We start from the raw sequence: 27370 nt of genomic DNA, 5'->3' as shown, positions 1-27370 counted from the left end.
AAGAGCTTTATATTATTAACAAATTTGTTATACAAAAATCGTGTGTTGCAACACACGGTTTCCCTCCGCCTGGCCCTTCCTCTTCTCTAGCGGCGGTGAGCTGAGTCTTGTCAGGGTTTGGGGTTAGGGTTAGGGCAATTTAGGTTACGACTTGGAGTTCACCGCGTGCCCCATGGCTCAGACTAGCATGGAAAAAAATTTCGGCTGATTTTTGCCGATTTTCGGTTCTATCAGTCACCCCTGATATTTGATTTATCGGCTGAAATTATTCAAATTTGACCGAAATTATTCAAATTTTGATCAAATTTGATCGAAATCTGACCAAATTTTTTTAATTTTCGGTCTTACCGGTGCCCTCCGTTTTTTTTTTTAAATCTGAAGTTTGTTTCCATGGCTCAGCGGGCAGGGTAGCAGACTGGGAGAGGAAGGAGTCATGGATTCTGGATTGCCTCGGTCTAGATCTATAGTTGTATCACTAGCTGTTGACTTCTCTGGGGGATTGCAGTGTTCATGTGACGACAAGACTACTCCTGAATTAACAAAGTTGGCAGCTGCATGTTAATACTACAAAGTAAAAGTTCAAGTTGGAAGAAACATTTCTTTCTTACATGCATGAATGTGTGGAGGAAGCATGCATCTAACCTTTCAGCGTTTTAAATTTTTAATAAACTTGGTTGCATGTTACTACTAGAGTACTAACTAGGTTCCTTTGCCAACTTTGTGCATGTCTCTGTAGTCCATACTCCATAGACCATGACTTTTACTTTTCCTAGTTCCTAGTACTATATGCAATGGTCACTTAGCCTTGGCCATGTAAAGTCAAATCATGAGATACTTGAAATTACAGGCCACGGAGGGCTGACTTCAAGGTAGGGCACATGCATGTATGTTGATGACCTTGTTTACTTCCTTAATTTGCTATGTAATTGGAGCGTACTTTGACATTTCCTTGAAAGAGGAAGTTCAAAAATATAGAGGAGTGGCACTGTAAAGATCTGAATCTCAGAAGTGAATATCCAATGGGGCCATCCATGTGTCGATGCGACGATGTCATGGCAAATTCTTCAGGAAAAAGGTACATGTCTGATCCCACCAAGGAAGCTAGCTGACAACATCTTGAAGGCAATGTGCATGTATTTTTAAAAAATCAAAAGAGTGAAAGACAACTTGCTGATCTGGTCAAGCAAGATCTAGCTTATCTCTCCATCGACGGAAAAGTCACCCAAAAACTTCTGAAGTGTGCCTATCTCCAACTGCATGGCTAGATCATCAAAGAACAGACTGCCAACTCATATATGTGCATACATACATATATATCTGCCTAGAGATGTTTTTCAGATCGAACTTTTGCTCCAAGAAAATCAGAGTCTCATTGCACGAATTGTGCATCGATCACATTTTACTACTCACACACACATACACTGTGCTATCGTATACTCGTACACAGGCGACGCAAGCCAAGATTCAGCATGCAGAATTCCAAGTTCAGAGGGCTGAAGGGCCACAGGTTCAGAGAAGGTAGCTCTCAAATTGGGATCCACGCTTGGATGGTTAATTTGCACGGCTTAGAAGGCTACCTAAATTGTGTAATCAGCAACAAGCTATACCATGTGAATATGAGTTTTCAGAGGAAAAATAGATCAAATAGAAACAGAGATTTCAGTCAGTTGAGCAGTTGCAGGTGTCACTTGAACAGTGATTTCAGTCTTATTGGCTAGTTGAGGCTAGTTTTGGCTGTGCATAAACTTGCCATACAAAGTGGCAAAGCCTCAGCAAGAGATTCCTCTCACCCAGACTCAGAGAAACTATGAGAAAGCAAAGAAAAAAAAGTATTGGCATGGAATTGATTGGGCCAAAGGCCCAATAGGTTCGGCAGAGTACATCATCAGAGTCTCAACAACAAGATCTTATGTTCAGGAATGTCTGGGCGGTGGCCTGTTGGGCAGAGCTTCGATGTTCTGGGTCGGGAGTCCTGAATAATCTGGCTTGTAGAGGCACCTCTGCAGTGTCTCAGCGACAGGACCTTGAGAAGTAGGAATGGCTATGGGTCAGGTTAGATACGGGTGAAATAGATCCATACCTGATCCGAGATACACTGTGTCTGCGAAGGGTGGCGGGTAAAATTTTCTACCCATATGGGCAGCAACAAGTCACATTACAGAACTGAACATCCTACATTCACAAATGATTTAAATCAAGATACCCTTTCTGATCCTACATCCTAGTCATAACTAAAAAACAGAACCGAACCAATCACATGTGAAATCTAGGCAAATGACATGAATAAAATGTTGAGCTAAGTTGAGGATAGAGCGGGGACAATCAGATCCCATCGCTCTCCCTTGCTTCAGGAAGCAGCAGGAGCAGGTGATTGAGAGGGGCACTAAACGCAAACGAAGAACACATCACCTATTATTTACTAACCAGGAAGCCTCCCCTGGTTCCATAGACCATGGGGATTTTGGGGCCACCTGCTTCCTGAAATGTGAGAAGATTAAATTAAACAGCTAGTCATCATTAACAAAAAAACATTTTATGAGTTATCATCACTTAATCAGTGAGCTGAAGCGCTATAAAAGACCTCAATAGCTGTAGCACTGGCAAGCCGATACAGATCTGCATATGTGACATCTGAATACCTGTCCTTGATGGGCTGGATCAGCTTCAAAGCATTCACAAGACCTGTCGTGGAAGGATTAATGTAAGAATCATCCTTCGTCATGGAATAACAGATAACCAATGGAAGAGAAGCACTACCAGCATTAGCCGCATGCTTTAACTCAATTTCAAAGCTAAAGCTACCATTAGCTCCACCACAATGCGGCTACTCAGTAATGTTCTTGTCATAGGTACCAGCATCGTGCCACCCCAATCGAACCTAGAGCTCTATAGATACATCCAATCATCTCCTGTATCCAGTGGGTATTGGTTGAGTCCGGCAACCCTCCAGGAGGGATGGAGTTGAGAAGGATCTTAGCCTGTTCCAGCAGTTGAGCTATTCATGACGTATATTGGGCGTGAGTGAATGCACCAAAGAGATTTTAAGAGACCAGCGGGGTCATGACGCCTTGGCCCGTGGTGTGGCCAGTAGCTGCGAAAGGGTCTGCTGGGTACTGGAGCGACCATACGGTCATTTCCCGCAATAGGAGTTGTGTTTTCTCCCTTGTCGGTGCAACAGGAGCAGGTGGGTGCTGGCCAACTGGGCCTGTTTGAGACCTGCTATTTGTAGACACAACTCAGATATGACATGACACGTCTCGTCGGATCATGCCTAGGCTGACGTTGCGGCATGCTGTGTCGGCATGGCCTGACATGGCTATCTCCTGCCGGCTGCCTCCGCCCCTACCCCGCTGCGCCCTGGCCGCCCTGCTGCCGCTGCACACCCTCAGCCCCGGCTACCCCCCCCCCCCTGACGCATTGTCGCCATGCCACCACCACGCCCCGGCCGCCCCCCGTGTTGCCGCCCTGCCACACCGCCATCGTGCCCCCATGCTTGACACGACATTGTTCTTCATGGGTCATGCCATGGGCTACACCTCCAGCACACGAGTTGGCATGACATGACCCAGTTAGTTAGCCAGGACAACCAGGCTGTGACGTGCCTAAATGGGCCTGGCCGTGTCGTGCCAGGTGGCCCATTTTGCCAGGTCTGCTTCCTTCGTAGTTGGGTTGGGGGAGCATTGCGATTGTCCCCGTCATGATACTTCTCCTTGTCATCAGATTAATTAGAGGAAGGCGCATCGAACTCGGTAAATCGAGGCTCGTCCTCCAGAATGTTCTCATTAGAGCCCTCGATTCCTTGGTAACCCATGTTACTAGTAGTAGGGATAGGTGGGGAGGTCGAGTGACCCGATCTCCCGATGCGATCTATTGAAAGACTACCTTGGCCTACTGACTTAGAAATCGACTGGCCGTAGATTCCCTTCGGAGATCGACTGACCGTAGATTCCCTTCAGAGATCGACTGATCTCTGATAATTCTTCTGGTCAGGCGTAGATGCTGAGGCTGCAACCGCTGAAGGACTCAAATCCAAATTTACCATATCGGGAAGCGCGATATCTTCCGATGTCGACTTCTTCGCTCGTATCTCCACGAACAGCGCCACCTGTCGAGGATTTGTACATGACTACTTATTTGTTTATGATATGGAAAATAGGGATATATGCGTAGTCGATGAAGTATACCACAAACAAAGACACCGAGTTATACAAGTTCAGACCCTCAAGTTGGGTAATAGCCCTATGTTCTGTCCTGCCTTTATTATTCTTGGATCACAGAGTACAATGCTGATGTGCGGATGGATCTAATCCTAAGAACTAGGTAGATTTTGGTGTGTCTAAGGCTTAAGATCTAGTCGACTAGTGGATTGCTTATGCCATGGATTTTCATTGGGTGTTGGTCTTCTTCTCGACTAGTCTTGAGGGTTTCATGACTTCGAAAATCTGAAAGCACGACTTGCTTGTAAATAGATTGGGATGAGATGTGATTGTGAGTTGGTTGTCTTGGACGTACCCCTCTCCCCGTCTTATATACTCGGGAGAACCCATGGCGTGATCCTACTCGGATATCTCCAAACATATTCTACTCGGATCGTTAGACTCACGAATATATAGAAATCCTTTTTAAATAGGGGATAACTTTTGTATCTAGGAAGAGTAGCTTCCAAGTATATCGTGTGTATACCTTACTCCGAGCGGTCACGACTAACCCCATATCAAGTAAGATATAGTTAATCCCTATATATATACAAAATACATAATATTAATTATATATCTCCGTCACCCTCCACCTCCATTAGCAATATTGGACTAAAGAACTACAACCTCCTTTCATATGTTGGACATTTAAGTTTTATTAGAAATTATTCAAATATAATGGGCAAACCCATATATTCTAACACAGGGCAAATCAAAATTCAGATGGTTCCTCTATTTAAATTTGAAAGGTGTTGAAACTTGGAAGAATGGTTCGTGCAAGGCATTGACAATGTTTTTAGACGAAAATCTTCTGACTGCTCGCCGCTCAATCCAAAGATGAGGAAATTAATCGGCTGAGATTTAGCCAAATTTTCAGATAATTGAGGTTCCGAGACTTGAATTATATAGGCCGAGCGCAACATCCATCCATCCATCCATTCTCTTCTGAGGCCTGCCTGTCTACTTTGAAGTAATCAGGCGTCTGAGACGGACCCTTGGAGCAACGCTGGCCACTATACATTTCAGTTCGAGCTTATCTTCTCTGCAACAAGTCCATGGATGCAATCCACACGGCACTCCCAGTTGCCCTTGTGACTTGTGAGTGGCTGACAAGTGGGTACAATTGCTCCGTGAAATTTATCTCATGATTTATTATCGAATAACTTATCAGATTTTTTATATGTTATTGTTCGTCGATAACATATATCGATATATGAAATAATAAATAATATATTAAAAATTAAATAGTTATTCGATAGTATATGTTAATTTATTCAGAAACAAAGATAAGGCAACTGCCTAAGCTGGCTATTTATGTTGGAAATACTCACGCGAGATGGAGATGCAAGGCAGAAAACTAGTTAGTAGAACACTGGTAGTAAGAGAAACACACAAGAGCTCTTGCGGCAACACACACAACTATGCATTTTCTCTTTTTTTATTCTCCCCAATAAAACTGATTACACATACTCGTATATAAAGACACACACTGGTGACAGATCGTTCCTTGCGACGTGCTCAACTAGCCGCAAGAACCGGATCACAACTGCTTAACCCATACGCTGACTACATGCATGACTCTTAACTAACACGGCCAGCCACATCGCCCATCTCTCCAGGAGTGCAGGCCACGCACATCTCCATGGCCGGACCGCTTCCTCCTCCTGGATATGCTCCACGACTTGGCCAAACTCCTGGCCGCAATTTCCTGCATGGCTGAACTCCATGAACACCTGCATGCACTCGTCTCCTGGCTGGCTGGCAATAAGCTCACTACTATCTTCTGATTTGCCCACAAGCCATGCATCACGCACTCTTCACATGGACTAGCCTATTACATGCCAAACCGACACATACACAAAGCTAAACATACTGCTAATGCAAAATCAACAAGATTAATCTAACATTCACCCCCTAATCTTGTTGTCATTATTTTGATCACATCCTTGCTGTGGATCAGAGTAGCGCAGGCTCGTAGTCGGCATTTGCCATGATAAGATGCGCCTCTTCCTTCTTCTTCAACTCATTGCACTTGTTCTCCCAAGAGTAATGTCCATACTCTTGGCAGTTGTAGCAGCGCACCTTTGCCTTGTCAAAGGTGCGGCTCTTCTTGCCACGGGATGGAGCACCACCAGCTGAGGCACCGGAGGTGAGAAGCAGGCGCTCCTCCATCTTGTCGTCGCCCTTCCGTATCCTTTCCTCGTATGCTTTGAGGCGACCAATCGCCTCATCGAACGGCATGTCGTCCAAGTCGGAGAACTGCTCGATCGCAGCGATTACCTGCAAAAACTTGTCGGGCACCGAGTCAAGCAGCTTCTCCACGAGCTCGCCATCCTCCATTGTTGCACCGAGGTCACTCAACTTGTTCGCTAGGCCGCTGATTTTGCCCGCGAACTCGTCGATGGACTCGGTGTCCTTCATGTGCAGGTCCTTGAAATCACTCTTCAAGGTCTGCACTCGCGCCTTCTTCACTCGATCAACGCCAAGGCACCTCGTCGCCAGGCTCTCCCAAGCCTCCTTGGCAGTCTTCTTCTTCGCGATCTGCTGCAGCACATCGTCAGGGACAGCCCCGAAGAGACATGCTCGTGCAAGCTTGTCCTTCTTCGTATCCACGGCCTCCCCGGCCGCGGGCTCGATGGCGTCCCACAGACCTTGCGCATCCATGTTGGCCTCCATCTTGATCACCCAGGTGGAGTAGTTGGTGGCGGTGAGCATCGGGTACGAGAGTGACACGCCGCCCTCCTTCACCGCGTGCGCCGGGATGATCGACATCTCCTTGAACTGCAAATACTTGGGCATAAACCGGCTCTAGATACCAAATGTTGGAAATACTCACGTGAGATGGAGATGCAAGGCAGAAAACTAGTTAGTAGAACACTGGTAGGAAGAGAAACACACAAGAGCTCTTGCGGCAACACACACACAACTATGTCTTTTCTCTTTTTTTATTCTCCCCAATAAAACTGATTACACATACTCGTATATAAAGACACACACTGGTGACAGGTCGTTCCTTGCGACGTGCTCAACTAGCCACAAGAACCGGATCACAACTACTTAACCCATACGCTGACTACATGCATGACTCTTAACTAACGCGGCCAGCCACATCGCCCATCTCTCCAGGAGTGCAGGCCACGCACATCTCCATGGCCGGACCGCTTCCTCCTCTAGATATGCTCCACGACTTGGCCAAACTCCTGGCCGCAATTTCCTGCATGGCTGAACTCCATGAACACTTGCATGCACTCGTCTCCTGGCTGGCTGGCAATCAGCTCACTACTCTCTTCAGATTTGCCCACAAGCCATGCATCACGCACTCTTCACATGGACTAACCTATTACATGCCAAACCGACACATACACAAAGCTAAACATACTGCTAATGCAAAATCAACAAGATTAATCTAACAATTTATAGGGCGTGGTTACTAGCAGCTTAGTGCATAGGCAGCTGCACCCAGTTGCTTAACGTGACAGCCTTTCGCGGCATCACTCCGACGGTCCGACTCCAACCATGTCGTCGTCCTCACCGGCGGCGTCGGACGTTCCAGGCTCGGCGCCGGCGCCGCAAGTCGTCGAGGACTGCCTCGGCATCGTGCAGCTGCTCAGCGACGGCACGGTGAGGCGCTCCGCGGACTACTCCGCGCTCCCTCGCAAGGGCGGCGTGCCGTCGGGCCTGCCCGTCCAGTGGAAGGACGTCGTGTACGATGCCACGCACGCCCTCCGGCTCCGCATGTACAGGCCCACCGGCGGTCAAGACGGCGCCACCATCGGCGGCGGCAAGAAGCTGCCGGTGCTCGTGTACTTCCACGGTGGCGGCTTCTGCATCGCCAGCTTCGAACTGCCCAACTTCCACGCCGGCGCGCTCCGGCTCACGGCCGAGCTCCCGGCACTCGTGCTCTCCACCGACTACCGCCTCGCGCCCGAGCACCGCCTTCCCGCGGCGCACGACGACGCGGAGGCCGTCTTCTCGTGGCTGCGCGCCCAGGCCGCGTCAGCGGCGGCCGACCCGTGGCTTGCCGAGTCGGCCGACTTCGACCGTGTGTTCGTCTGCGGCGACTCGGCCGGCGGCAACATTTCGCACCACATCGCCGTGCGGCACGGCTCGGGCCAGCTCGCGCTCGACCCCCTCCGGCTTGCTGGGTGCGTGATGCTGTGGCCGTACTTCGGCGGCGAGGAGCGGATGCCATCCGAGGCGGCGTGCCCCGCCAACTACGTCATGGGCACGGCGCTGTTCGACCAGATGTGGCGCCTGGCGCTGCCGGCCGGCGCGACCAGGGACCACCCGGCCGCGAACCCGTTCGGGCCGGGGAGCGTCCCGCTGGACACGGTCAACGCCTTCCCGCCGGTGCTCATCGTGGACCCCGAACACGATGCGCTTCACGACCGCGTGGCGGACTACGTCGCGAGGCTGAAGGCCGCGGGGAAGCCGCTCGAGCTCGTCGTGTTCGCAGGGCAGGGACATGGGTTCTTCGTCATGGATCCGTGCGGTGAGGCTTCGGACGAGTTGATACGGGTCATTAGGCGGTTTGTGCACGGTGGTTAATTTGTCTGGCTTAGACTACCTAAATCATGGAGTGAATCAGAAATAGGCTGTGCCTTGTAAATTATGGATTTCTGAAGAATTTCCAATAAATCAAACAAGAGCAGTGATATGTTTGATCTACTATATAAAATACGAATTGAATCACATATCACCTCATCTCTTACTCTCCATCCATCTAATAAAACCAATAAAATTCAAATAACTAGCAAGGTTGCCCACACTTCACTGTAATATTTTATGACGATAATTTTTGATTAAAAATTAGTCTCTTTAGTTTTTATGATGTTAGTGTCATTTAGATACAAAACACATAAAATTAGAAGAAGGAATAAAAATTATGTTAGTAGAAAAGAAAATTATTTATGCTCTAAACATGTACCGAATCATATATATATATATATATATATATATATAGGAAAACTAGTATGTACTCCTGGGTGTATGTACTCCCACCTCTCATATACCACTTTTACACGTGTGTTATACTTCTTTATCACTTTAAATATACTTCATTAGTAATTATAAGATACTACAATACAAATCCCACGAAATTTTTTATGAAATTCCATGATTTTTATCTTAATTTGCGTATATACTTCTTTTATGTATAAAAAAGAGTATATAGCAAAAATGAAAGGCTAACATTGAAATTTTTTTCATACAACTCATATTGGAGTATCTTAGAATTAGTATTAGAGTATACTAAAAATGATAAAAGAGTATAAAGTGTTTATTTAGGTGGTATATTGCATGTGGGAGTACATACTCCTAGGAGTATAGAATAGGTGTCCTATATATATATATATATATATATATATATATATATATATATATATATATATATATATATATATATATATATATTGGTTCGATTTGTATACGTTTTGATCAACTATCAACATCTTGTATCACGTGTAGCAAGCCTAACCAAAATTAAAATAGTTTTGCTTTGCTTACGTACTATGTCTTGCCAGCTACCTGCTTGATTTGACGATCTTAGGCTACACTGCACTTCTTAATCATTATCTTAGTAAGAATTCTGAATTTTTTCATTATTTGTCATTATAAAATTTAGCTATTTATTAATTGTATTTTACATGGACTTTTTTATTTAGATATTTGATTTTATAATAATTTGATTTTTTATAAGACTATATTTAATATGGATCCTTATTTTTCTATTCTAACATCAATTTAATTATTTTTTTATTTTATTTTATTTAGACTCTTTATTTAGATATTTTGATTCCTAAAACTTATGTATTTATTAATCGGATTTGATATGGACTCTTTGCTTTCTAAATTTTGCTATTTATTAATTGTATTTGATATAAGCTCTTTGATTTAATCTAGATCATTACATATTCATAATAATGAGTGGTCTATATTTTTTTCGATTAATGTGGTAATTTTATGACTTTGAGAACGAATATGATGACTTATTTTTTCATTAAATAATAATATAATAGATTTACCTATATTTACCGTTAACCCTCGTCCTCCCGCCTTTCTCGCCTTTCCCGTCTATTACTGGCTACGGACATGGTACCCGTGTTACTGGCTATAAGGGAAATTAGCAGATAATATCATCATTCTTTTCAGATTCCATCTGAAATCAAACTACAACATTGCTTCCGACGTATTTGTTCGACGATGCTCCCATGATGTATCCATATCTTCTTACCTTGAGTTTGTGTTTAATGTTACCGTGTTTAATATTTCTATTTTTATTATAATGTACGGGCACTTAGCTAGTATATAATTATTCAAGTGTTAAAAAAGCCACCACTTTCGTTCTTAAGGTTACAAAATTACCATGTTAACTAAAAAAATCTAAACCACTTATTATTATGAACATCTAACTGTCTAGATTAAACTAAGGAACCCATATCAAATACGATTAATAAATAGCTAAATTTAGAATTAAAATTATGAAAAATTAACAGTTCGATTTTCACACAGTTTAGGAAACAAAATATGTAAATTAAGAGTCCAAATAAAATAAAATAAATAATAATTAAAAATGGGGGTTAGAATAGAAAAAAGATTAATTAAAATTACAGCAATTGGACTGTTGTATAAATGTATAGTCAATCTCTTCGTAATGCATTCCCTGATCTTGATGACTTCCAAGTCTTCCAAGAATGGTGGTTTTCAGTTCAGGTTTTGAAGACGGATTGACTAACACAGCAACATCAATGGAATGTTGTGTTTGCATCTGTTTCTTCAATTCAGTTAGATGGGGAAGTAAATTTTATAAGACTCTGTTCTATGATAGATCTTTTTTTCTGTGATGACACGCGTCTACTTCTTCTCTCTTCTTTTCAGTCCAGCCATTAGATCACATAATGTATGATGTAGATGAGATCTTACTAGTATCTTTTTAGATAGGATCGTATAGAATTTGCTTTCGTTAGATGGGGCTGATGATATCTCTCTTGTCAAATGGCATTGGCAAGGGAATTCAAAATTCTGTTTTTGCACTGACAGTCTTTTTTCTCGATAACACGCAAAAGGTATGCGAGTCGTTTCATTGAATTGAGAAGTTTAGTATATCCTATGACCAGATATTACAAAGATATAAGATTGCAACCCATCAACCAGAAATCAGCTGTAGCTTCATATGCTGTGATAATCTTTAGTTTGGAGCTGATGGCTTGACATTGTCATGTTTCCTGCCTACCCTGTTTCGACAGGCAACAGTTTCTGTATACAGTTTTTTTCTTTCAAGGAAAATGCAATGGGGGTGGTCCCTTGTTTAGGAAAAGAAGAGTTGAACAGCCATAGGTGAAAAAGAAACATATATGCATATCTGTTTGAAATGTACATGTCAACCGGGCCAACTGGGACTTGTGGCCCATAATTTTGTTCACAGAGCTCATGGCAAATTCGAAGGAAGGTAATATGTCATCAACATAATTTGACATTTGGAAATGCGTTAGGAGCTGGCATTATTGGAGAACCACACTTACCCTACCTGACAATATCTATTTATCAACTTTGAGAGCAACTCAGGAATTTATTTTAGAAATTGGTGGTGTTTCATTGCTTAAACCATCGAGATCATACGCATTGGTTTGGCTGAGAAAAATGAACTAATTTCATAACGATAATTCAAAAGGGATGAACTCAAAGCCTCCAAAAAGAGATCAAATGTTATGTGGTTCACCTTTGTCTCATCTACACATAAGGCTACAATCTTAAGGGGAGATTTGCTCTCATATCGTTGGCGAAGTTGCAGTTTGACAAAATACTTCTGATTGTCTCAATGATATGCATGTGGGCCTAGGTTCCACTTGTCATTGTCACAGCACAATGGTATTTGGCAACTTATGACATTATAGTGATATGTTGGATTTTCCCCTATCCTAACTGAGCGAGAACAATATTAGTACCCCGTACCACTTAATTGTCATATACGTTGCAACTACCACTTAATTGCGACCCCTGCAAAGTCGCCAACCCAAGTACATTATATCGGAAAAGCTAAATCTCGGTTGACCATTTTTTGGCGCTATCGATTTTGTGTGTGTCCAATCTCTCTTTGATTCGTGCGAGGGGGCTTCTTCCTTATCTATGGCGAAGTCTCCGATGAGGTTAGGGTCTAGGATAGGGACTCACCGGAGTTTGATAGGATTAGAGGGAAGCCTGCGATGGCATGATGGCCTGACGGTGATGGTGGTCCGTGGATGGGGCGGCGAGGCGCTACCGGATAGGGTGGTGAATGACAATCAGTGGGCATGGCAGGGCAGGGGGAAAATGATGATAGGGGCGGTGGGCGAGGAGGCAGTGAGGAGGCTGTCGCAGGTTGGGTAGGGTCTCGCCAGAGTGCCAGGCCACGAGCGATGGGGTGGTAGTACATGTGGTTCGGTGGTGGGGACAAGGGAGGTTGGAGGAAGAAGAAGAACCTGGCAAGTGGAACAAGAAAATACTCAGGTGCCCAGTAGACAAACCGTTATATACTGCTTGCCAAACACTAGCTAACCCATAGCATGTTGCTCGCTGCATTTGTCCCACATCACCATGTGGTCCACTACCTCACCGGTGTCTGCTGTCTACAACGAAGCGATGCCACTGCACATCATAGAGGAATGCCTCGGCCTTGTCCAGCTCCTAAGCAATGGCACGGTCAAGCACACCCTAGGTGCACTCGTCCTCCTTGAAGATGCACCCTTGTCCTCCTCCACCACCACGCCAGTGCAGTGGAAGGACGTCGTCTATGACAAGACCCAAAATCTTAGCCTCCGTATGTGCGTGTCATCCACCGGTGTCAAAAATTTGTTCCCGACAATATGTCCATAATTGAACCGAGGTACTTTCGAGATCAGGGATCGAGCACGAAATAAGACACACGTTTTAGATAGGTTTGTGCCCCCGGTCGGAGTAATACCCTATGTTGTGTATGGATGTTGTTGTATATGTATTGTCCCAAGTACAAGCAATATGGCTAGACCTATTACAAGGAGTAGATCAGATCCAAGCTAATCTAGGGATGAAGTCACCGAGTATCGCCAAGAGCTATGGTCTTGGTGCTTGCATCAAGTTGATGGTTTTCGAGTTGGGTTCTCTGTGTTGTTCCCCTCTTCTTCTTTTCTAGGGGTCTAGGTCCCTTCCTTATATAGAGGTCCTGGCGCTGTCCTAGATCCAGTCGTAGTCGATAGAGAGTCTTTTATCTTGTCGGCCAAGGCAAGACAACCGAATCCAACCTGGATATTAGTCGTACTTGGGTCGGTTAACCCGATCGAGACATTTCTAGTATAGGTTTTGGAAATCCCTGAGTTTACCGGGTCCTGCAGATTTGGGTTCACAATTTTCGAAATCGTTGAGGATGTATATGATGTATCATGTCTATATGTGGTGTACTCCTTATGCGTATATACTCTATATATAGATATTCGATAGTATCCCCCTTAACTCTGCTCAACAGGGAAGATTTCTACAAGTGCCTACTTGAGTACTGCAAATCTAAGCCTAGTCGAGTAAAGTAGATCGAGCTTGTAGTCGAAAGAATCGAGCAAGAAAAAACTTTGTTCCGAGTATCGAGTGGAAACGCTATTGGGTTGAGCGCCCTGCCGCTGTCCGCATTCAAGACTCGAGAAAGGTTTAAAAACTCGACTTCCCAGCATCCGTCTCCGAGTAGAGTTAAAAAGAAGACCTCCAATATTTGAAATGTGAGGTATAGGCGCATTTAATACACTCGGATGGACGTGCAGATATTCGCATGATGCCATCATCACGTCTTCTACACCGAACAAGGTGCATTAGAAACAGGGACAATTACCAAATAAACATTAAACTCCAACATATTTATTCGTACAAACCTCCACTATAGCAATTCTTGATCCTCTCACCGCCAGTTCCTAACCCTTTCCTTCCTTCATTCAGACGCACACTGCCATACAAAAATCTCCACTCCATGGCTTCCAGCCCCTCCGAGAACGCCACCTCTCCTTTGCCGGAGAAAGATTCCAACCTGAAGGTCACCGAAGCGTCCCCCAAGCAGTTGGACGAGATGAAACTTTTGATGGAGGATTGGGTGATCTCATCAATGCTGGAATCAAGGCTCAAGAAACTTGAAGGCAAAGGCATCATTCCTACTCGTGATTTGGTCAACTGGAAACCAACATCGGGTAAGGAATTTCTATTCTGACAATTCGACCATAAGATTGTGGTTTTTGAATCTTTTTTTCACTGCGGTTTCAATGTTCCCCCTTATAGGCTTCTTCTTAATCTACTCAACTGGTACCAAATCGAACTTCACCATTTAAACCCAAATTCAATCACCATGCTTAGTGTTTTTGTTCATCATTATGAAGCCTTCCATGGTATCGAGCCGAGCTTGAATCTTTTCCTATATGTCTATCATCTGAAAAGGTATACTGAAAATAATGTGTCAGAGGTTGTGGGTTCTAACTACAAAATGGAATGAAGAACTCCTATATCCCAGTTGCTTTGATCTCCTCCTGGCAAAAAGTTTGGAAATAACTTTGGTTTTATGTCTCCAACCCCGACCCCGTCACCTCTCCCTTGGTCTATAGAGGCATCATGCCCCATCAAAACCCGTCCTGGTTGAAGAAGCACCGCGAGCTTGACCATACTGTCTACTTTGTCAAAAAGATTGGCGAACTTAGGCAGAGCGGTTTAACCGGGTGGTATGTGGTCAAAGACTTTATCAATTGAAGGCTAAGCCCCTTGAAAGCGTGGAATTACTTTGCTTAGGATTATGCCAAAGATAACGATAGCTCCCGCGACATGGCCGGATGTAAGATCTAGTTAGCATTTTACTGTCTTTGTCACTACAGTCGAACTCTTTCGAGTGACTTCTTCCTCTTTTTAGCCCTGTTTCTACAAGAAACTAATGCTCGACTGGGCAAATTGTTTTTTTGAAGAAGGGCAACAATGCACTATTCAGCCTTACTCTCTCAAGAATCCTTGTCCACCGGTAAGGATTTCCTTGAACTAAAAGAGAAGCACTACTTATTGATTATTTGACCTGATTTGTCTTTTTGACTTCAGATTCCAGACTTCCACCAAGAAAAAACTTCTGCTAGCGCCGACAACAAGGGAAATACATTGACTGGTCAAGAGGCTGAAGGGCCTCTTCGATCCAAGAGATCTTCTTCACCATCTGACCAGCCGCCCCTCAAGCGCACGCAGGGGAAGAGTCCATTGGTATTAAAATTGAGCCTTTCAATAACTACTTGTTCATCTGCCTTCCTGATTATCGAGCATATGCCTACTGACACCTGGTCTGTATGGGTGGCCTTCTTTCAGGGAACAGGTAGTGTACCCCCTCAATCGCCTCCTTGAACAATCGTCGCGCCTAATGACCCAACCAAAGAGGTAACTCATATCGAGTCATCGTTCTTTCCCTGGTCACTCTTCTTAAGGATTCACTCGATAGATTCAAGATGATGAATCCCAATTAGCTTATTCCTCCTGATTCCCAGGCTATCCCTTCGACTCAGCCAACCCCATTTGCGGGTGTGAAGTGGAGGAAAATAACCATTTAGAAACATAAGTCAAACATCATTTCACGTCTTCCAATTACCAAAAGGTATGACTTAAATCTTTACCCCTACTAGCAACTTTCCTTTCACTTCCTCATCATGTGGCCAAAGATGCTGCTATTGCTGAGCAAGATGTTGCCGTTTTGGCACTCCAGATGTTGAAGGAGCCTGACCTCCGTAAGCGCCAAGACAATGCTCGGCCTCCTCAAAAGCTGCAATCCCAACCTCAACACATCAATAGTGACATAGGGGTTTGATTGTTCAGTAGAGGAGGCAACAAACATTATTGAAAGCATTAGGCCTCTAGTTCCTGACTTTGTCGAGTCCTTAGGACTTAGCCTGTCTGATAATGATAGTGAGGGTAACCCCTCGAGCTGATGGTCCGTTTGACTAAACATTCAAAACTTAATCCGTGTTCTGGGAATGTTTGTAACAATACTGTCATTATTTTGCTTGACTAGTATGCTATTGCCTGCTATTCCTATCGATGAAATATAGTTAGCACAAGTAGATAAAATACTGATCAACACATGTTAAGCCTATCCTTGAGACTTGCCAATTAGTTGTCCATTAATGCCTAAAAAACTCAGCTAGACAAATCATTAGATGCATTTGTCCTTGATTAGCCACTCGAAGCAACCAAAAGAGTAAGAAAAGACTAGTATAAAACTAGAAAAAGGAAAAACATGATGTCATTTCTTGCAAACTTTCACTGACTTGTGTATTTTACTAACATATGAACATGAGCTCAATAGGAAACACATATAGGATCAACTAGAACTTCAGAACCTTGTGAGCCGTTAGACGTGAGATGACTAATAATCTTTTATGTCGTTATGCCTTATGAGGTGTAGTTGTTCGTTATTGATCCGACACAATGCCTCCATTAGCTCTATCCAAAGCAGTCGACACAATGCTTGATAAAGTTTTGCAAAAAATATGCATTTACATAATATGATAGTACTATGTAGCCCCTGACTCTCTAGTCGAGGAGGCAAAAATACTTGATCAGGGAGTAAGAAAGAACATATCTATACTATCAAAAATATCTAATGTAGCTCTCAACTCTCCTCTCAATGACTGGGTCGAGTGGAGAGTAAAGCCGCAACATCGAAAATATGTGATGTAGCCCGGACTCTCTGTTTGATGTTGTCGGTGTATTCGGAATCAGGGGTCCCTAAGTCCCGAGACCAGGCCGTCCATCCGCCACATGTCACCACCCTGCAAGGTAAGAAGAAGCTAAGTCCCGGGAGAAGGTGCTCGGGGCCGCCGCCTCTGGTCCCCGAGCACCCCAGTTCCCCGATGATCCGCAGAGCCCAAATATCGGGAAAGAAGTGCTCGTGAGAGAGTGCTCGGGGCTGCACGTGGCAGCCCCCGAAGACTCGGTTCCCCGAAGGTCTCACCCAAGTGCTCGGGAGAGAGTGCTCGGGGCTGCACGTGGCAGCCCCCGAAGACTCGGTTCCCCGAAGGTCTCACCCACGTGCTCGGGAGAGAGTGCTCGGGGCTGCACGTGGCAGCCCCCGAGGACTCGGTTCCCCGAAGGTCTCACCCAAGTGCTCGGGAGAGAGTGCTCGGGGCTGCACGTGGCAGCCCCCGAGGACTCGGTTCCCCGAAGGTCCCACCGAAGTGCTCGGGAGAGAGTGCTCGGGGCTGCACGTGGCAGCCCCCGAGGACTCGGTTCCCCGAAGGTCCCACCGAAGTGCTCGGGAGAGAGTGCTCGGGGCTGCACGTGGCAGCCCCCGAGGACTCGGTTCCCCGAAGGTCTCACCGAAGTCCTCGGGAGAGAGTGCTCGGGGCTGCGCGTGGCGGCCCCCGAGGATCCGGTTCCCCGAAGGTTCGCGCAAGATCATTTGACGACCCGAAGGGTCCCATCGTCGGGGTGTCAGCCAGTCAAAGGCCCAATGTAACATTTAATAGGCACGCACGACCTGACATCCTGACATCCTGACATTCTCAGCTGCCCACGCCCCAGTGTCAGACCCTGCCATGCCCTGGCAGGGGGGCGTGGGTCCATTAAATGCACGGGTCCCGTCCCGTTTCATCCGAGTGCCTCGGGATAACGTTGCCAGAATCGAAGCGCTCCGCCCGTCACCCTGCCCTGGCAGAAAGACAAGACAGGGTGGGCGCACCGGGCACCTCTGAGGCTGCCCGGTGGGCCCCCTTTATGGCGCCCGAGGGCTTCCACAGTGGCGGGTGGTCGGATGCGCGCCGCATTTCTCCACCGCCCCTGTCACTTCGCCAAGACGAAATGATTACGCCTTTCTCCGTGGCACCTTGGCATTCGCATCCCCTCTTTCCCATTCAGGATATGTTGAGGTCGGCGCGCCTATAAAAGGAAAGGATGGAGAACACGTAAAAGGTGTGAAAAAGAGGACGCAGACGCTCAAACCAGCTCAAGCCAAGTTAGAACACGAGAGCCTCAAGCTCTCAGTAAGTGGCTCTCTCTTGTAACCAGATACATCCTTGAAGAATTCCCTTCAAGGGCAGATATAACACTCACACAGGAGTAGGGTGTTACGCCCCCGTGCGGCCCGAACCTGTCTAAACCCCGGTGCACCCATCTTTCTCGCACTAGGACGATCATCTCCCACCAGCCACTGCATTTATTTCCGTTTCCCGCTTATTTCCCAAAACAAGCTCGTTCAGGATCATCCCCCCGGCCGAATCTCTAAAAGGGGGTCTCTCGGGATCCCTGCGACAGGAGTTCACCCTTGGACAGCTGGCGCGCCAGGTACAGGGGAATATCCCTGGATTTGTTTGTTTCACCTTTTTCCGCAGGAAAAGATGGCCGGTGGGCATCGCCTCCAGCGTTCCAGCTCCACTTCCAGTGACGGGGCGCTGCCCGACGCCAGAGGAGGCCCAGTCGCTGCTGCGTACCAGCAACATCCACCATCCACGTGCGCATTTTTTCCCGCTCAAGGGGATCAAGGCGTTGGGCCCATCAGGGCCGCCGCCGCCGCTGCCGACGCACTTTCCGACCCCCAGCAGGTGGTCGGGACCCCGGCCGCCCGGTCCGCCTCTGGACCGCGCCGGGTGCCACCACGACGTGGGCTCACTTTTAGCGAGGCTAGCCCAGGGAGCGCGCTGCTTGCAGCACATGCTCTCCTTAGGCACCCGCCCGTTCAGGCCACGCCGAACACTCCGGAAGGCCGGTGGATACAAGATGTCGTCGCTTTGGTCGGCACTGCTCGTCGCCAGGTGCAGACCGGGAGTCCTCGCACCACTTCCCGGCATGGTGCCGCCAGAGCCGGCTCCTCAACGGGCAATACCCGCGCGGGCCGAGGGGTCTCCAGGCGGAGTGCCGTCCCCCTGGTCGCATCTGAAGCCCATGACCTTCGTTTGCACCTTGACGAGCGGAGGGGCCACGAGGATGCCCGAGTTACTCTCGAACGTCAGCAGGAGACCCGGCAGGGGGTCGGGGCAGAGGACCAGGCTTCCTCTCTCCCGGCCCATGGCCACCGGGGATCCCCGGCTCGCCGCTACTCGCCACCGAGGACCCCCGCTCGCGCTGCGGGGTACGGCACCGGTTGCCATGCTTTCACCGCCGAGCTCCGCCGGGTCAGGTGGCCTTCCAAGTTCCGCCCCGAGCTGCCGGAGAAGTACGACGGGTCCATCGACCCCATCGAGTTCCTCCAGATCTACACAACGGCCGTCCAAGCGGCCGGAGGCAGCGAAAAGGTGATGGCAAACTACTTTCATGTTGCCCTGAGGGGCTCCACCCGCTCTTGGCTTATGAACTTACCCCCAGGGTCTATCGGCTCCTGGGATGACCTGTGCCACCAGTTCGTGGCCAACTTTCAGGGCACGTTTACGCGTCCCGGTTTGGAGTGCGACCTCCACGCCGTCCAACAGCAGGAAGGGGAGACGCTACGGCGCTTTATACAGCGTTTCAGCTAGGTTCGCAACACCATTCCGCGAGTGGCCCCCCACGCTGTTATTGTTGCTTTCCGGCAGGGCGTCCGCGATGAGCGGATGCTCGAAAAGCTAGGTACGCACGAGATCGAGACCACTGCGGAACTCTTCGCACTGGCCGATAAGTGCGCCATGGCTGCGGAGGCCAGGGCGTGGCATGCTCCTCGCCCCGCCTCCGACCAGCCGAGTTCTTCCCGCTCCGACAAGCGGGAAAAGAAAAAGAGAAGGAAGCGCGAGGCCGCTCCCATTGAGCCAACCCAGGTCCCCGCTCATAGGGTGCCGCAAGAGCCCGATCACCGGCAAGAGCGTCGGCCGGGTGTCGATCGATGCCCCGTCAGGGCCCTTGCTCGGGCTCCTCCTCGGGCCTCCATGCCTACGAGGGCCCCGGCTCCAGCAAGGGCGCCAGCTCCAGCGAGAGCCCCGGCCCCTGGCCGAGCTCCCGTTCCAGCGAGGGCCCCCGCTCCCGCGGGGCCCGAGCCAGGTAAATGGTGTCCCATACACCTGACCAGATGGCACGACCTCACGGAGTGTCGTACAGTCAAAGGACTCGTGGAGCAGCGCCAGAGGGAGCGTGACGAGTTCTGTGGAGGAGGCGATACTGAGGTCACCCCCAACAACGCCGAGCTCGGCTTCCAGGAGCCCGAGCACACCGTCGCCTTCATCGACGGGGGCGCGTATACGCCTTCCTCGCGCCGTGGCATCAAGGTCATGCGACGCGAGGTGTGCTCGGCAACCCCAAGCGAGGAGGCCACAAGGCCCCTAAGGTGGTCGGATACTTCGATCACATTCAGCATGGCTGATCACCCTGCCAGTACTGCAGCCGTGGGGCGACTACCTTTGGTAGTGTCCCCCACTGTCTGCAATGTCAAGGTTGGCAGGGTGCTGATCGACGGTGGTGCTGGCCTCAACCTCCTTTCTAAGGAGGCTTTTGAGAAGCTACAAGTGTCTTCCCGACGCCTAAAGCCGTCGCTCCCTTTCTGTGGAGTGACCCCTGGGCACTCCCTGCCCCTTGGGCAGGTTGAGTTGCCTGTCACGTTCGGGAGCCGGGACAACTTCCGCACGGAGTGCGTCCTCTTCGATGTCGCAGAGCTCCCTCTCCCCTACAACGCCATCCTCGGGCGTCCGGCGCTTGCCAAGTTTATGATGGCCGTGCATTATGCATACCTTACGGTTAAGATGCCCGGCCCCGCAGGCTCTATCTCTATGATCGCCGACTCTGGCGGCGCCGTTTCCTGCGCTGAACAATCATACATGGCTCTGGTCTCAGCACAGGCCGAGGTCGATGGCTCTGCAGGGGGCCCGGGACCCTCTTCATCCAGACCCCGACTCGCCGCCGACACCTCTGTTCCAACGAAGGAGGTCGTGGTGGGCGAAAACGCTACCCAGGTTGTCCGTATCGGCGGCGACCTGGGCAGCAAATAGGAAAGCGCGCTCGTCACCTTCTTCCGGGCTAACGTAGACGTGTTTGCCTGGCAACCGTCCGACATGCCCGGGATCCCTACGGAGGTGATCGAGCATCACTTGGCCGTGCGTCCGGACGCCCGCCCGGTGAAGCAGAAGGTCCGGCGGCAGGCACCAGAGCGCCAGGAGTTCATCCGCGAGCAGGTTAGCAAGCTCCTCAACGCCGGATTCATCCGAGAAGTCCTCCACCCCGACTGGCTAGCAAACCCAGTCATCGTCCCGAAGGCCAACGGCAAGCTCCGCATGTGCGTGGACTACACCGATCTTAACAAGGCTTGCCCTAAGGATCCCTTCCCCTTACCTCGCATTGATCAAATTATAGATTCTACTACGGGATGTGATCTTTTATGCTTCCTAGATGCAAACTCTGGGTATCACCAGATTCACATGGCCATAGGGGACGAGGAAAAAACTGCTTTTACCACCCCGGTGGGGACTTATTGCTACATGTCAATGCCTTTCGGCCTGCGCAACGCTGGATCCTCTTTCCAGCGCGCTATTCGTATCACTCTTAACTCGCAGGTTGGCCGCAACGTCGAGGCTTACATCGACGATCTCGTGGTCAAAACCCGAGACCGCGCCACCCTGCTCGAGGACCTTGCCGAGACTTTCAACAGTCTCCGCTCTACCCGCCTCAAGCTCAACCCGGAGAAATGTGTCTTCGGGGTGCCGGCGGGCAAGCTCCTTGGTTTCTTGGTCTCTGGCCGAGGGATCGAGGTCAATCCAGAGAAGATCCGGGCCATTGAGCAGATGCGACCCCCGGTTCGACTCAAGGAGGTCCAGCGCCTCGCCGGCTGCATGGCAGCCCTCGGGCGCTTCATCTCCAAGCTCGGGGAGCGAGGGCTCCCCCTCTTCAAGCTTTTGAAGAAATCCGGTCGTTTTGACTGGACACCGGAGGCCGAGGAGGCCTTCCACGACTTAAATAAATTCCTTACTTCGCCACCCGTGTTGGTGGCTCCCTCTCAAGGTGAGCCCCTGCTACTTTATGTGTCGGCCACTCCTCAGGTCGTGAGCATAGTGCTGGTGGTGGAGCGCGACGAGTGTTCGGGGCCGGGTGCTGGGTCCCAGCTCCCAGAGGCCCCCGACCACTCACTTGTCCTCGCGGCTCCCCCTGGGCAAGGGGTCGAGCCCGAGCACACTGCTCTTCCCAGCCAAGGAGTCGAGCCCGAGTGCCCGGCCAGCCCCGACCGTGCCGCCAACCCTAGGGGCTGCGGTAGCCCCCCGGGTGGAGCCACCGTCCGGGCTCGCCGGGTGCAGCGACCGGTGTACTTCGTCAGCGAAGTCCTCAGGCGCAAAAGCTACTCTATGCCGTGCTCGTCGCCTCCCAGAAGCCGCGCCACTACTTCCAGGCGCACAAGGTCTCGGTGGTTACCACTTATCCACTGGGACCCATTCTCCGGAACCGGGAAGGCACCGGGCGCGTTGTCAAATGGGCAGTAGAGCTGGCGGAGTTCGACCTACACTTTGTCAGTCGCCAGGCAATCAAAAGCCAGGCGCTCTCCGACTTCTTGGCAGAGTGGACGCCCGTCCCCTGCGTCGTCCCAGAAGAGGTCTCTGCCTATCCCGGGCACGACACGCCCGAGTACTGGGTCATGCACTTCGATGGCTCCCTCTCGCTGAAAGGCGCAGGGGCCGGAGTGGTTCTCACCTCCCCAACGGGTGAAGAGCTCCGGTACGTCGTACAGTTGCAGTTCCGCGCATCCAACAACATGGCGGAGTATGAAGGTCTCATCGCCGGCCTCCGGGCTGCGGTGGGGCTCGGGATTCGTCGCCTCCTGGTCAAAGGGGACTCCCAACTGGTCGTCAACCAGGTATCCAAGGAGTACCAGTGCACGGATCCTCAAATGGCGGCGTACGTGGCTGCAGTCAGTTGCGGGTGGTCGGATGCGCGCCGCATTTCTCCACCGCCCCTGTCACTTCGCCAAGACGAAATGATTACGCCTTTCTCCGTGGCACCTTGGCATTCGCATCCCCTCTTTCCCATTCAGGATATGTTGAGGTCGGCGCGCCTATAAAAGGAAAGGATGGAGAACATGTAAAAGGTGTGAAAAAGAGGACGCAGACGCTCAAACCAGCTCAAGCCAAGTTAGAACACGAGAGCCTCAAGCTCTCAGTAAGTGGCTCTCTCTTGTAACCAGATACATCCTTGAAGAATTCCCTTCAAGGGCAGATATAACACTCACACAGGAGTAGGGTGTTACGCCCCCGTGCGGCCCGAACCTGTCTAAACCCCGGTGCACCCATCTTTCTCGCACTAGGACGATCATCTCCCACCAGCTACTGCATTTATTTCCGTTTCCCACTTATTTCCCAAAACAAGCTCGTTCAGGATCATCCCCCCGGCCGAATCTCTAAAAGGGGGTCTCTCGGGATCCCTGCGACAGGAGTTCACCCTCCGACAGATGTGATAATCAAGACAAAGAGTAAAGCTGTAGCATCAAAAGATACCCAACATAGCCCCTGACTCTTTGCTCAATAACTAAATTTGAGTAGAGAATGGAGCATAAGGATTGCCATTAAAATGTAACTCCCGGTTCTCTGATTAACATGATATTTAAATAGAGAATGAAGTATAAGCAAAAAAATATATGATGTAGCTATCGACTCTCCACTCGATAACTGAACCGAGTGGAGATTAGAGAATAAGCATCAACTTCCTCTTCTCGATCATATGCTCAAAGGCATCAACCCCCGTGCACATGGCTGCAATTTTATCACAGTTATCGAATGAATTTAATCCATTGGGTAGATAAGCATTAAAAACCCACTCCTGCTTGCGCTCATTTTCACCACAACCTTTGATTTGACTCGTCATAATGACACCACACCCCTCTTTGCAGAGATTTAGACAATTCATAAAGCCTCAATGGCGCCTCAACTTTCGGCAAACACGCTGCATGACTAAGGCAACATCAACATCACGCCCGACGCTATCGGATCTTGACGGCATCATTTCCACAGCATGACCCGTTTCCACATCTATAAATAGATACATCTAGGGTTGTTTGTTTTCACCCCGTCACCTTCCCCTCTCCCTGCACATTTCCTAGTAGACACTCGTAGAGCTTGAGACCATGGCGTCCACTCCCCCGTTGTCTCCTGAGCCATGTTTAGAAATAGGAGGAGCACGTCCTCTCGTCCCCAGGCCTCTTGCCATGGTTCCACTCAGTGTCATCATAGTTTCTTCTAATGAGGAGGAATTGAGTAAAAAGCCTAGGAGGAGAGGGAACATAATGTCCGTTGGAGGTTGTTGACCCTTCACCCTCCACCTCTGGTGTTTCCTGGACGCCGGCGCTAAGAAACGAGCGGCGCGGGAGTCAACGACGCGGGCCGCGTAGGAGGGAGATGAAGATGGTGGTGATCTTGATGATATCATCGACCAAGTCACCAACGAGGTCTTCGGCGATGGAGCACCAAGCCTCTGGTGGTGAAGAAAGTTTTGTCGTTTTCTCCGTCGACAACTACCAGATCACCTTCATATCCTACAGAGGGCCACTCGACATTGTCAGCACCGGTCAGCAGCTCTAGCAGGGTCTTTACCTTGGCCACTTTCCCTGGCTCCTATGCTCTTGTCGATCCCCATGGTGATCAGCTGCCACCCCATAGAGGAACAGAAGAAATTCCTCGATTTGTTTAAAGACAAGTAGGGGTCCACATACTTCTGAACTCTTGAAGGTGGTGGATCTTCACTATTTGCAAGAGCTAGACGAATCCTTTATGTTAACAATATGTAATAGGATAGTTAGTCTGATGAAAATGTATTTGACTTACCTTCGACTTACCTAATCTATGAATGAAACTGTCGGAGTTGGTCGATATTCCACAAGTGCTCGAGTATTTCACTGTCTGTAGTAGATAATTGTATTGATGCAGGTCGAGTAACTTTGACTACCTTATAGGGTCCTTTCCACTTGGGTGATAACTTATGACGCATAGCTTATTTCTGCATCTTTCATAAAATAAGATCCCAAGCAGTGAGTTTCCTAGGCTGAATTTTCTAATTGTGATATCTATGCAACACTTATTGATACTTAGCCGCTCGAATGGATGCTCGATCATGATACTCCTCTAGTAAATTGATGTCGTCAGCTCATAACTGCTCTTGCCCTTCTTTCGAGTAACCCTTCACTCACAATGACCCAAATTGCAATTCAGTCGGAAGCACTACCTCTGCTCTGTAGACTAAAAAGAAAGGAGTTTCTCCAGTGGCTCTGTTAGTCAAGGTACGAACGACCAATAGTACCGAGGGAAGTTCCTTCACCCATCATTTTGAGTAAGCTTTTAGTCTGTCAAAAACTCGAGTTTTGATACCCTACAAGACTATACCATTGGTGCACTCAACCTGACCGTTACTTTGAGGATGAGCTACTGAGGCGAAACAAGTTTTGATGCCATATTCTTCGCAGAACGCAGTAAATGTCCCGCTTCTGAACTGGCTATCATTGTCTGTAATTATCTAATGTGAAATGTCGTATCAAATAATTATGGTCCTCATGAACTTCTTAGTCGCTTCTACGGTTATCTTTCCCACGACTTTGGCCTCGATCCACTTGGTCAATGTATCGATAGCAACGAATAGGAATTTGAAACCACCTTGGGCCCTTGGGAATGATCCTAGGATATCCAAGCACTGGACAGAGAAAGACCAAGAAAAATGAATTATTTGCATAGCTTGGGCTAGTCAAGTGGCATGCCTTCCAAAAATTGACAGCTTTTGCACTTTTTGACTAGCTTGAAAGCATCTTGGAGAGCAGTCAGCCAATAGAATCTCTGGTGGAAAAATTTCTCGACCAAGGTGTGATAAGACATATGATTACCACACATGCCTTTATGGATATCAAGCAATATTTTATTATCTTCTTCCTGAGTGATGCACTTCATCAAGATTCCATTACTCTCCTTTCGGTAGAGCTTATCGTCTACCAAAGTGTATAGCTTGGACTTACAAGCAATTTTCTCTACAGACGCATCATCGTCAGGGATGTCTTGATCTTCGAGATAAGCTCAAAATGAGGTTATCCAAGTCAGTTTGCGTTCGAGTAGTGCAACATCCATGTTTGTAGGTTCTGCCTCACTGACTTGACCAGACTGCTGGTTGAGTTGGGCAGCATCCATTTGCCGAACTGTTAAGACAGATGGTTTGAGGAGTTTTTTCAACAAAGACTCATGTGGGTGTCGATGAGTGAGAAGAAGTGAATCTAGCAAGTTCGTCCGCACCAGAGTTATCACTCCTCCTCATGTGCATGATTTCTAGCACTTCAAACTTTTCCTTGAGCTTACGCACCTCATTCAAATAAGCAGTCATGTTATCGTCTAAGCACTAGTACTCCTTTTGCACTTTACATACGACTAGATGTGAGTCCCCTTTCATGAGTAGTCGCCTGATTCCAAACGATATAGCTATACGGAGCCCGTTTACTAGTCCTTCATACTCTGCAACATTATTAGAAGTTTTAAATTCTAATTGAATGGCGTACCTGAGTTTGTCACCCATTGGAGATTTGAGCACAATGCCAGCCCCAGAGCCTTAAAGCGTGAGCGATCCATCGAAGAAGAGTGTCCAGTATTCCTTAGCCACGTTTGGATTGGTTTCCTCAATGTTTGTCCACTCGGTGATGAATTCCTCTAGTATTCCTGACTTAATGCTTGTGCATGGCGCGTAATTTACGTCAAACTCATTAAGCTTGACCGCCTATTACGCGATTCATCCAGTAGCCTCCTGTCGGAGGATTAACTCCTGTCGCAGGGATCCCGAGAGACCCCTTTTTAGAGATTCGTCCAGGGGGATGATCCTGAATAAGTTCGTCGGAGAAATAAATGGAATGAATGCAACGGCCGGTGGTGGGGGTGATGACCTAGTGCAAAAAGAAGTAAATGCACCGAAATTTAGACAGGTTCGGGCTGCACGGGGGCGTAATACCCTACTCCTGTATGGATGCAATAACTGTCCTGAGGAAATCCCTCGAGGATGTTGCTGGTTACAACATTGGCCTAACTAAGAGCCTGAGGCTCCTTGTTCTTCGGCAGGGACTGTGCCTTGTGCCTTGTGTTCGTCTCTTGTGTTCTCTGTCTCTGGATCTATATCTTCGATTCTTGCTGTGTGTTCTATGCTTGCAGTCTATCGTTGGATTGTCTTCTCTTCTGTGTTGCCGGCTCTTTTAAGTACCTGCCGGCCGAGACATGCCCCGAACGGGAAGGAGGGGGGCACAAGTTCCAAGACGCCATGACTGGGAAAGGCGTCAT

General features: G+C 48.4%; 1 protein-coding gene across 1 annotated transcript; it reads left to right on the top strand.

Annotated features, from left to right (window-relative positions):
• The first annotated feature begins 7630 nt into the window (after positions 1–7630).
• On the top strand, positions 7631–8864 carry LOC133890051 (carboxylesterase 15-like). The gene has a single exon (XM_062330492.1). It carries the CDS (start codon positions 7713–7715, stop codon positions 8742–8744), a length of 1032 nt encoding a protein of 343 aa, XP_062186476.1. The 5' UTR covers positions 7631–7712; the 3' UTR covers positions 8745–8864.
• The last annotated feature ends 18506 nt before the right edge of the window (positions 8865–27370 follow it).

This window comes from Phragmites australis, chromosome 14 (assembly GCF_958298935.1).
Source record: "Phragmites australis chromosome 14, lpPhrAust1.1, whole genome shotgun sequence".
Classification (NCBI taxonomy): Eukaryota; Viridiplantae; Streptophyta; class Magnoliopsida; order Poales; family Poaceae; genus Phragmites; species Phragmites australis.
This window is presented reverse-complemented; position numbering and strand designations above follow the sequence as displayed.